Genomic DNA, 11,009 nt, shown 5'->3' with positions numbered 1-11,009 from the left:
AGTATAACTTCTAAAATGCCACCAGCAAACAAGCACACATTTAGGTTTTATTGGGAAAAAAAATACAGGACAAAATATTAGCATGGTGATCTGAAGCCACTGGAGGGATGAAAGTACAATAGCGAAATGAAATGTTTTCAGAAATCATGTGTATACTTGGGAGTTGTATGTGCTTGGGAGGGCAAGTTTAACACTTCAGCAGATGAAACAGGACATGTGAATATAGATGTGCAACTTTAATTCGCAAAACAGTGGACAACACTATACTGTGCCATGACAGAGAACCTCATGCTTTTATTTCACAGGACAGAACTAAACGAGATAGAGGAGGCGGTTAAGTTTTACTGAAAATAAAGTTCTTCCCCAAAACGTTCTCAGAAGTAACAAACATTTGAAAGGATGGTGGGGCAGGAAAGGATAATATTTGGTCCATTCTTCCTTGTAAAGGAGGGGCGGGCAGCAGTTTCAGAGATACGACCAGAGTTTCTTCACCCCACTTCATCATATCTCATCATGAATGCTCCAGCTCACAGGAGGAACGGACAGTCATAGAGGCTGTAGAAAACAAAAGATGCCTGTTAGCCAGAGATCCTACTTCCCAGTTCAGGCCATCATTTATAACTCCCAGGTGTACAATGGTTTTGTTTTCATTTCTAAACCACACAGTACAGATGCATATGGCTATCCATAATACAATCTCTAAGAGAGATTCCCGCAGTATAAGAATATAGAATTTAAGGTTCCAGAGATGTAAAATATGACTCATTTTAGGTAGTATCAATGATGGGTACTGGATACCACATATCCAGACCCCATTCCCAAGTACATTTGTTCAAATATTGTATAGGAGCCAATTTGTTGGCATGGGGTTCAAGACATTATTTGGACAGATTATAGGCAATCCCCAATTTAATGACCATTCATCAAAGTTATGGTGGCACTGGTGCCTGAAGTTATGGCCAATCAAAATAAGGATGTTTGCAACCTTGCCTGCCCTTACAATTGCAGGGACACTTCCAACACACACACACACACACACACACACACATTCTGGGTGTAAACTTACCACTTTGTTCCTACTCCATCATAGTTGACTTTAGTAAGTTGAGCTTCACCATTTCAACGATGTTGCTGGGTTCTGGGAATTTCAATTTGCGGGGTGGCCCTTTTTTAAGACCACTCCATAGCTCTATTTCTAAAAAATAATTAACACATAAGCAATCACCAGAAGTACTTGGATTATACAATGTCAATAACTTCCCATGCATAATGCCAAAAGGTCACATGGTTTGTAAGCAGAACTGAGTTCACTGATCAACTAATCACCTTCAAAAGAAATGGGGCAACTTCCAGCCAGGCACTGTTCATCTCTAAACTGCTTCATTTTTTTTTTCCTGCCTAGCTGGGCAGAAGCTTGATGTTCAGTTGGTGCTGTGTTTGTGGGACAGAGTGCAGAGAAAGATTTGTACTATGAAAAAAGGGAATGCTTCCAGAATAGAGCTCATAAAAAGAACCGAAGGCACTTGTAGGTTGTAGTAAAATAAATCAGACCTGTGTGAAAATGTGGCACATTCATTATAATGAATAACATTTATTACATTACATCACCACCAGTTTTCATGTCTGAAATATAAGATTTATCGATTTCACTTGAAAGGGGGATGGTCTTAAATGGCCGCTGGCAGGATCAGGGTGGAAGTAGTGCATCCATCCTGGCTCTTTTTGACTTCTCAGTGGTATTCAGTACCATTGATCATGGCATCCTTCTGAACCAGCTTCAAGAACTGGGTGTGGGGAACACTGTGTTGTTTTCTTCCTTTCTCCCGAAGTGATTCCAGTCAGAGTTGATAGAAGGAAAGAGCCAGCCCACAGCCACTACCTTTGTGGGGTGCCCAGGATTTGGTTCTCTCTCTCCTGCTTAATGAGGTTGCTGGGTGAGGCGTTTCCACTGATTTCAGAAAGTTATCATCAATATGCAGATGACGCCCAGCTTTATACTGTATATCTGCCCCATGCCTTTTGAGTAATGCTGTAGATGTCCTATCCCAGGGTCTGGTGGCTGTTTGGGACCGGATGGGGTGAAATGAACTCCCAATCAACCCTAGCAAGACAGAGCGGTGGTTGGACCTTCCAGAGACAAGGTTCTTCCATCTTTGGTTCTGGATGAGGTTGCATTACCCTTGACAGAGTCTGTGTGCAATCTGAGGGTCCTCTTAGACTCACAGCTCCTGCTCAAAGGTGGCAGCCATGGCCAGAACCTTTGAACCCCTCAGATAGTGTATCAGTTGTGCCTATTTCTGGACCAGAAGGCCCTGCTCAGTTACTCATGCCCTTGTAACCTCTTGTTTAGACTAAACGCACTCTACATAGGGATGCCTCTGAAGAGCATTCAGAAACTTCAGCTTTTGCAGGTTGTAAATGGTGCCAGATACACATAACCCTAGTACCGGCTGAGCTGCATTGATTACCTGCATGTTTCCGGATTGTACAATTCAAGGTGCTGGTTGTCTCCTTTAAAAGTCCTACATGGCTTGGGGCTGGGTTACCTGAGGGACCGGCTTTTTTTCCAAGAGTCTCTACCTGTCAAATTCAATCTAACAGACTAAGCATGCTGCAGATCCCGTCAGCCAAAGAGTGCTGCCTGGCATGGACTAGAAAATGGGCCTTTTCTGTAGTAGACCCTGCCCTGTGAGATAACCTCCTCTTGGAGATTAGAATGGTTTCCATCAGGGGTGGGATACTACAGGGTTAACTACTGGTTTGGGATTTAAGAGCTTCCCTGCCCGCTGTGAGCCGTGTGTGCCTCGTTCGGCAGCTGAAGTCGAAAAATCAGGAAATAAAGATCAGGTAAGAGCCCGGGTGGGCAAAAACACTAGCAGACATAGAACCGGTTCTGTGTCTGCTGCTCTTCAGAGCTACTGGTTCCACAGAGGTAGACAGAACCGGTAGAAACCCACACCTGGTCTCAATCCTGTTATAAAGCTCTACAAATCTGTCTGTGCTGAACATGCTAAAGGCAGAGCTTCCTGACTTGCTAACTGGCCAAGCATCTCTGCTGCTGTGTATATATATTTTGGATGGTTTTTATAGTTTTCATTGTTTTAAAATGTTTTTAATATTTTAATTGTGTGTTTTTTTTAATTGTAAGCTGCCCAGTCATTGATTGAGATGGGCAGCTATAGAAATTGAACAAATAAATGAACCTAAGCTTGTTTATTCTATGGCAAATCTCATTAAATTCAGAAGCTCTTATTCCCAGAATAGTATGCTTGGGACATCTCATTCTGTTCATACTACCTAGTTTCACTTTAATCTGCATCGTCTTCTTTTCCACGTTAAAAAAAATATATGTCTGCAATAAACCATCTACTTAGCTGTGGAAGTTCTCCACCACTTGAGAATCTCATTTTCCCAAATGTTCTTGAACACTCTGGAGCATCTCCATGGAGAAAGGCACTCACTATATGTTGAGAGTAACAAGGTGAGGCACAATTAGTGCACCACCAACCTCTCCCGTCTTAAAGACGCAGTACATGTTTTTAGCCACTTTGCATTTCCTGCTCCTTCTGTAGTCAGTACCATAGTTAGCACAGTTAACATATGTAATTACTTAAGGGAAAACATGGTATTAATTGGAAGAGTCTGCTATTTCTCTTTTCAAAACTGTGTAACACACAAAGTGATATCCAGACATAAGATTATGGTGAAGCAGAACAGAAAGTTAACCATCTTTCTAGGCTGTAACTTTGTTCTGCTGCATCATCTCTTATGTCTGGGCATCACATTTATATAAGATATGAGCAACTCATTCCAACTCTCATGAGATTTCAGGAATACACCATAAAATATTGTGCAATATTTTGCTGGTCTCATAGAAAATCTTGCTTTTGAACTTTGGTGTTGGAGAAAACTGAAGTCTGCCATGATTATCAAATGCCATGTTAAACAAATAGATCACAAAACAAATAAATCCAGAATTCTCACACGAGGCACAAATAACCAGGCTCAAATTAGAAAAATTTGAACACATTATAAAAAAACCCAACTCTCTGGAGAAGTCTATAAAGTTATGAAAGATGAAAGAGAAAAAGACGACAACCTGTAATAAGGCACATGGACTCAGCTGTACCTTTGAAAGATCTGAAGAATCAGGTTGGGGACAGAGTATACTGGAGAAAATCTATCACTGAGATCACCAAGACTTTAACTTGATGGCATATAATTAAGCCCATTCTGTAACATCATCCAAGTAGATAGGACAATTCCTGAGACGTTGATCACATGCTTCATTCATGCACTGTGCTAACTGTGGTCAAGTACAGTATGTTGTATAGGACAGTGGTCACCAACCAGTGGGCCGGGGAAAACTGCTGGTCTGCAAGAAAATTTTGGTGGTCCGCAGAGAAATGTCCTCCCTAAAACAATTAATCCAGGCTGTGCGGGAACACAAGGCTGCGCCGCCCACATGGGAACACAAGGCTTGCGTCACTTGCATTGCGAACAATAGGAGGTAGTGAGGGGAGGGGGAAAAGGGCGGAGGGGGGGGAACTTGCCCCCCTGGCCTGGCCTGGCCACCGGGCTGCTTCTTTCTTCTGCTGCTTTTGGCTGCACACAAGGAAAGCAGCAAAAGTCTTTCTTTCTCTCCCCCAAACTCTGTAGGAAATGAGTCTTTGGGACCCTGCAAGGCCTCCTGCTCCAAGAGGCTGCACCAGCAAAGACTCATTTCTGGTGGCGTTTGGGGGAGAGAAAGAAAGACTTCTGCTGCTTCTGCTGCTTTCCTTGCATGAAGCCAAAAGTCTCTCTTTCTCCCCCCCCCCCCCAATGGAGCTGGAGACAGTATCCTGCAATCCCAAATAAAGAACGATTGATCAATAGGAAAATGGGGTGGGGAATTTTCCTGCAGACTTTTTGGGGGATTTTCCCAGGGTCTCTGGTCCATGGGATTTAAAATGATGAGTTTGGTGGTCCCTGAGGTCCAAAAGATTGGCGACCCCTGGTATAGGACTAAAAATCTTAATTGGCATGGAAACCTAGGAAACTGGGTTAATTTAATAAACCAATTGTGGTATATTCGATAGACCTAGCTAAGCAATGGTTAGCATTGAGATTGCAAATCCAACATGGTCTCATCCATCCTATTCTCATAAGCAACAGAATAACTCACTGGTGCCATCCTTTTTCAAGAGAACCACTTCAAAGCTATTTCTCCGGGGTTTTTCAAGGTTGACCTCCACACAGATGTCAGGAAGGGCCAGGCACAGCTCTTGGCTGATAGCCTCAGCTGTGCGTCCAAAGACTCGTCAGCTTTTACTGTCAGTATTGAAGAAAAACAAGGAAAAACATCTTAATACTACAGAGTGAATGTGAACTATTATTTGAAAGTCCCTGGAACTTAAAAAGAACAAGGTTCCCACCATATTTAAAAAAATACATCTCATCTTTCTCTTTTTATTTCATAATAAAAACTTCACTTTAACATTTTATTCGCAGATGGGAGGATAGTTGTCTATTATTTTACACATATCCATTAAACTCAAAAATACGTCACCGTGGCAATTTATGGCACTTGGGCGCTATGTTGCCCAAACTGACATTTGCATTATATTATTACATAAAAGACATTCTGGAATAAATCTGTGCACATGTACCTCCTAAATAACAGTTTGTATCATTAACATAAATGCACAGAAGACATAAATAGCTGCACCAATTTGGTTCACTGCACACAAAGTTCATTGCACTGAGGCCCAATGTTACAATGAAATATTTGATTCAAAACAGATTCCATCTGATTTACAGGGTTTAATCAATTAATGCATAGTGTTTTTTTAAATTGTGTTTTGTAGAAGCCTAAAATCCCATGAGAAATTGATGGGGTAATAGCAAAAAGGGAAAAAAACCAAACCCTTGAAGCCAAATAATTTTGTGTTTTTAGAGCTTTGCCTCTTAAGATTACAGATTTTTTAAAAATTAACAGGTTCTGTAATTTAAAAACCTCAAAACATTAGAAAATTTCTGAATTAAAAAATTTATTTCTATTTGAGTGGTCAGCATAATTTATTATTAAATCTGTTTTTAATATATTTATTGTACTTATAGGAACAGATGGCATTCTTTCCAATTTGGGGAACATGTATTTAAAATGTCTCCAGCCAGGAATCTCCAAATCTACTGAGGCTCCAATTTCTAGAATTCCTGGAACACCTAAGAGTAGGCAGCTCTAAGCAACTGTTACAACATGCATGCATCAATTTAAAACATCCACCCACCTTCACAAAACTTGTTTCTTTCAATAAATACAACAATAAATACAATCAGTTAAAACTCACATTATTATTATTTTTACTGAATACCTATCCCAGGTCCAATAATTATTTTCAGAATGGGGAAAATGTTATTCTAAAACAAGTTATCTGACTGATTACCTTCTCTTAATATGTAGGCAATGTGTCATGGATCTCTTACCAGTGCTCAATGGTCACATGAAGGTCTCCCGATCCTTTAGTCTTCTGGATCTTGGGCAATTTTTTCACATCACTGGTTCCCTCTCCATTGGATGCTGTGGCTTCTGCTTGAGGAATCTTTGCCTTCCTTTTTCGCCCCTTGGGAGGCATTCTGCAAATGAAGGCAAGAAGAAAGAATATTACATTTGTATTTTTGGATTACAGATCTCAGTATATGTAGCTGATTTTTCTGGGAAGAACACACCAAAGAAAGAATTCTTAGAGTAGTGGTCGCCAACTGGTGGGCTGCGAGAAAATTTTGGTGGTCTGCAGAGAAATGTCACCCCAGAGCACCCCCCAAAGCAATTAATCCATGCTGCGCCGCCCACATGGCCCACGGGAACCCTCCCCGTCCACTAACTCCTTACTTGGAAAACTTGCCTGCTAAGTTGCTATTTTTCCTTTTTTCTTCGTCTGACCATCAGCTGTTCTGCTGTGCCGGGAGATTTAGATTAGCTAGAAAGCAGGAACTGTTGGATTTCTTGCTTTCTAGTTAATCTTTAGATCTTCGGCTCTGCTTTTAAGCAGAACCAAACCTTCCTTAGGACTGAAGGTTTTGTTACTCAGTGCAGATAGCTGATAGATCTCTAAGTGAATCTGTGATTCTGTGAGCAACTCAATCTCCCTGCCTGTTTTGCCTGATTTTGGGTAAAAGTTGCTCTTTTTTTTATAAAAAAATTCAATATTTACATAAATATTTATAATATTTACATACAAGCCACGCCCAGACAGTCACATGACCAAGCCACACCCACAAATTAGGCCACGCCCAAGAATAAGAAATTTGACTTTCACCTCTGTGTGTGTGTAGGTGTGTGTGTGTGTGTGAGAGAGAGAGAGAGAGAGGTTAGATCAGATCTCTCTCTCTCAACGTCAGTCAAAATTCATATTAGTGGTCCCCTGGATTTAAAATTATGAGTTTGGTGGTCCCTGAGGTCCAAAAAGTTGGTGACCCCTGGCTTAGAGAATGTTTATCTATTATGCTATCAGTCTGATTTACTGATGATAACTCTCATTTGAAATCCATTACTGCATCTTCTGCCTTTTGCCCTTTTCACAGGAAGGTGAAAAGAGTAGATAGAACAACTACATATGCTCTACCTGGAACTATCTAGGAAAAAGAAGCCAAACAGCCTTGATTTATTGAGTTCAGAAATGCAAAGTGTGGCCAGCGCTCATCAGCATTTATTTTGTCCTCCTTTCAAGTATTTTGTTTAATAGCACTTAGTGGGGATTAATATATGCTTAGATATAAAACTCCAGAAAATCTGCCCCTTATATGCCATGGGAAGTCTGGTCATGCTCTTCAATTAATGGATGTGACTCCTTATTTAGTTCATACTGTCAACTGCAATTCCCAATCAAAACCATATCTTTTTAAAATGTAACTTTCCAGGCTATCTGGAAATGATGGGAATTGTAGTTTAACACTTTGAGAAAAAACTGGGGAATTAGTGATCTCCAAACTACTGGTTGCAATGGTCCAAGATTTTCAATAGTCCTATCAAAATGTACTTTGATGGCAAGCAATGAAACTCACTTTTTCTCCATTTAAAACACACCTTTTGCTAGTGAGCTATACCAATGACTTTTCTCCTAATAGCAAAATATGAATTAGCTACAAATACCACACCCTGATTGTGATCGTTTAAAGTTACAACTGCACTGAAAAAGGTGACTTATGACCATTTTTCACATCCTCATTGTCACATGATCAAAATTCCGGATGCTTGGCAACTGACTTGTATTTATGACGGTTGCAGTGTCCTGGGGTCTTATGATCACTTTTGTAATTTTACAAGGAAAGTCAATGGTGAAACCAGATTCACTTAACCACCATGTTACTAACTTATCAATTGCAGTGATTCACTTAACAACCGTGGCACAAAAATGGGGCAAAATTCACATAACATATGTTTCACTTAGCAACAAAAATTTTAGGCTCAATTGTGGTCATAAGTCGAGAATTACCTATATTAAAAAAACATCATTAAATTTGTTAGCAAAGAGCGTATTAGAGAATATGAGTCTGTGTGTGTTGTTACCCACAAGCTTTTCATCAAAGGAGAAAGCAAGGCAAAAAAGGATTATAAATGATTGTGGTTTATTTAACCAATTTATGTATAAGCAAAGGAGACCCCGTGTACAGTAGTTTAATAATGTTGGGATTATGAGAATAATCTTTGATAACGCTAAAAAGAAGTAGCAATAACCATGAAAGAAAAGCAGAATAAAATCGGTCCAAAAACTCTCGTTGGGAGAAGACAGAAAAACGAACCGCAGAGAAGTTTGCCAAGAAAACCATTTAGATTAAGCATTAAAAAAACAAAACATCGCCCCTCTGGAGTTGCCGGGAAGAGATCCATCCTGGTCTCAGATGTAGAGGGATAATTAAACCGAGGCTAATAAGAGAGCAACCTCCGGGAAACGAAGCAACCGCGCCTGCTTTTTTGTTTGCAACCCAGCTCAAGAAAGGAAATTTCCCGCAGCTTCAACCATTAAGCGCTGGACTGGAAGGGAATGAGGTGCATTAACGAAAAACCCGTAAAAGGCAGACGAGCCACCCCCACCCCACCCCACCCCAAGGACAAATACAGCCTTTCCCCACCTCACCTTCCAAAGCGGGGGCTGCGACGAAGCCAGCACAATCCTACGCCTCCCCGACTGCCCCGCGCGCCAAAGTCTTTCGTAAGATGGCCGCTGCCCGCCCGTGAAAGTTGAGTGACGTCCTGTAGCAACCAATCACGACTCGTTTTCGAAGGGCTACCGTACTAGCTGGGCGCGTTTGCAAGCTTTAGCAAAAGCAGCGAACTCTTCCATGGAGTCAGAATCCCGGCCGGTCTAACCCGGTGGGCGGGGCAGGTAACGGCGCCTGTCAGTTAAAGGGGCTGCACTGCGGGTTGGACCGGCGCTTCCGGAGAAGTAGGTGCCACCCTCCATTCCGCGGCTCTTCCTTCACTTGGAGCATCTTTCGTTCGTGCAGTTGTTCTGCTTCATTCACGGACGTATCTTTTCTGCTCTTCCTGGTCGCCCGCCGCTCGGCAAGAGACAATAATTGAATCCAACTTGCAGCTCCGTGGAGAATCTTGCAGTACAGGTAGTCCTCGACTTACAACAGCTCATTGACCGTTCAAAGTTACAATGGCAATGAAAACAGGGACTTGTGACCATGTTTCAGAGTTACAACCTTTGCATCATCCCCATGATGGAGTGATCACATTTCAGATACTTGGCAACTGGTTCATGTGATCTCCCTGGGTTATGTGATCTGCTTTTGTGACCTTCAGACAAGCTGAGTCAATGGGGCAGCCAGATTCACTTAACAACCTGGTTACTAACTTATCAACTGCAGTGATTCACTTAACTGTAGCAAGAAAGGTCATAAATTGGGACAAAGCTCATTTAACAAATGTCTCACTTAATAACAATTTTGGGGTCAATTGTGATTGTAAGTAGAGGACTACCTGTACAGTAGGGTATGTTGCCCAGGAGAGTTCATCATTTGCTTCCTGAGAAAATCTCTCCCAATATTAGATCCCACTTAGTGACAGAGTTCATACAATAAATTTAATAACTAAGCAACCAGAATAGATGTTGTACAAGATCAGTGATTGACTTATAAGACTCATTTCCAACTGCAATTATGATTAGCTTATGTCCGTATAATCAAACAAGTTCTTTGTCTTTTTGTTTTTTAAAAGTTCTAATTATTAGAACTTTTAAAAAACAAGACAAAGAACCAGTTTGGTTAAAGCATGAAACTTGAGTTCAAGTCAGGCCTTAGCCATTAAAGCCAGCTGGGTAATCCTGAGCCAGTCATTATCTCACAGCCCAATTCATAGGATTGTAGTTGTGGGGAAAATAAGAGGTGGTGGATATGTTCACTGCATTGAGTTATTTTTTTTTAATAGTAAAGGCGGGATATAAATAAATAAATAAATAAAATCAAGTTAATAAGATTGCTCATATCGGGAAAACATGTAAATCAGTAAGCAAGGTCAGAAGCTGCCCGGTGGAAAAAGGCAGATGCCCAAAGTACTTTGAACTTCTAACATTCATTGTGTTGTGGAAACAGTGTTTCTCCTAACATTGAGCTGAAATCTGTTACTCTGCTATTTCCATCAGTTGGTTCTAGTCCTATCTCTGGGGCCAAAACCAATATCCTGCTCGTCTCCTCCAGAAAAGAGATGGGTGGTTGAAGACTTGCTCCTTGCCACTGTTAAATAACATCAGATCCCAGGTAGCACATCTTCATTTGCCACTGAACAGTTTTGTTTTTGTACCGTTTTATATTCTGAGAACAAGGGCATTAGCAGTTACACTTCTGAAAGAAGTATGTCTTCTCCATCTGTCAAATCAGCAGAAGCCACACTACTAAGAACAGGAATTCTTATTTAAATAGATGGAGGATTAGAACCAGGATTTAGTTAATACTTTTAATGCAAAACATGTTAATCTGCTAGGAATGAGATGGGCTACAAATATTGTGAAATAAATAATAAAATA

General features: G+C 40.9%; 1 protein-coding gene across 1 annotated transcript; it reads right to left on the bottom strand.

The window, feature by feature from the left end:
• Nucleotides 1-269: 269 nt before the first annotated feature.
• SELENOH (selenoprotein H) lies at nt 270-9,311 on the bottom strand. The gene is made up of 5 exons (XM_026683780.2): nt 9,117-9,311; nt 6,466-6,615; nt 5,165-5,310; nt 1,067-1,195; nt 270-555 (listed from the first exon to the last, which is right to left on the bottom strand). The coding sequence occupies exons 2-4, from the start codon at nt 6,612-6,614 to the stop codon at nt 1,077-1,079; spliced, it is 414 nt and encodes a 137-aa protein (XP_026539565.1). The 5' UTR covers nt 6,615; nt 9,117-9,311; the 3' UTR covers nt 270-555; nt 1,067-1,076.
• Between the last annotated feature and the right edge of the window lie 1,698 nt (nt 9,312-11,009).

The sequence above is a fragment of the Notechis scutatus genome, chromosome 1 (genome assembly GCF_049901735.1).
Source record: "Notechis scutatus isolate UNSWTSFEM ecotype Mainland chromosome 1, rNotScu1.2, whole genome shotgun sequence".
Classification (NCBI taxonomy): domain Eukaryota; kingdom Metazoa; phylum Chordata; class Lepidosauria; order Squamata; family Elapidae; genus Notechis; species Notechis scutatus.
This window is presented reverse-complemented; position numbering and strand designations above follow the sequence as displayed.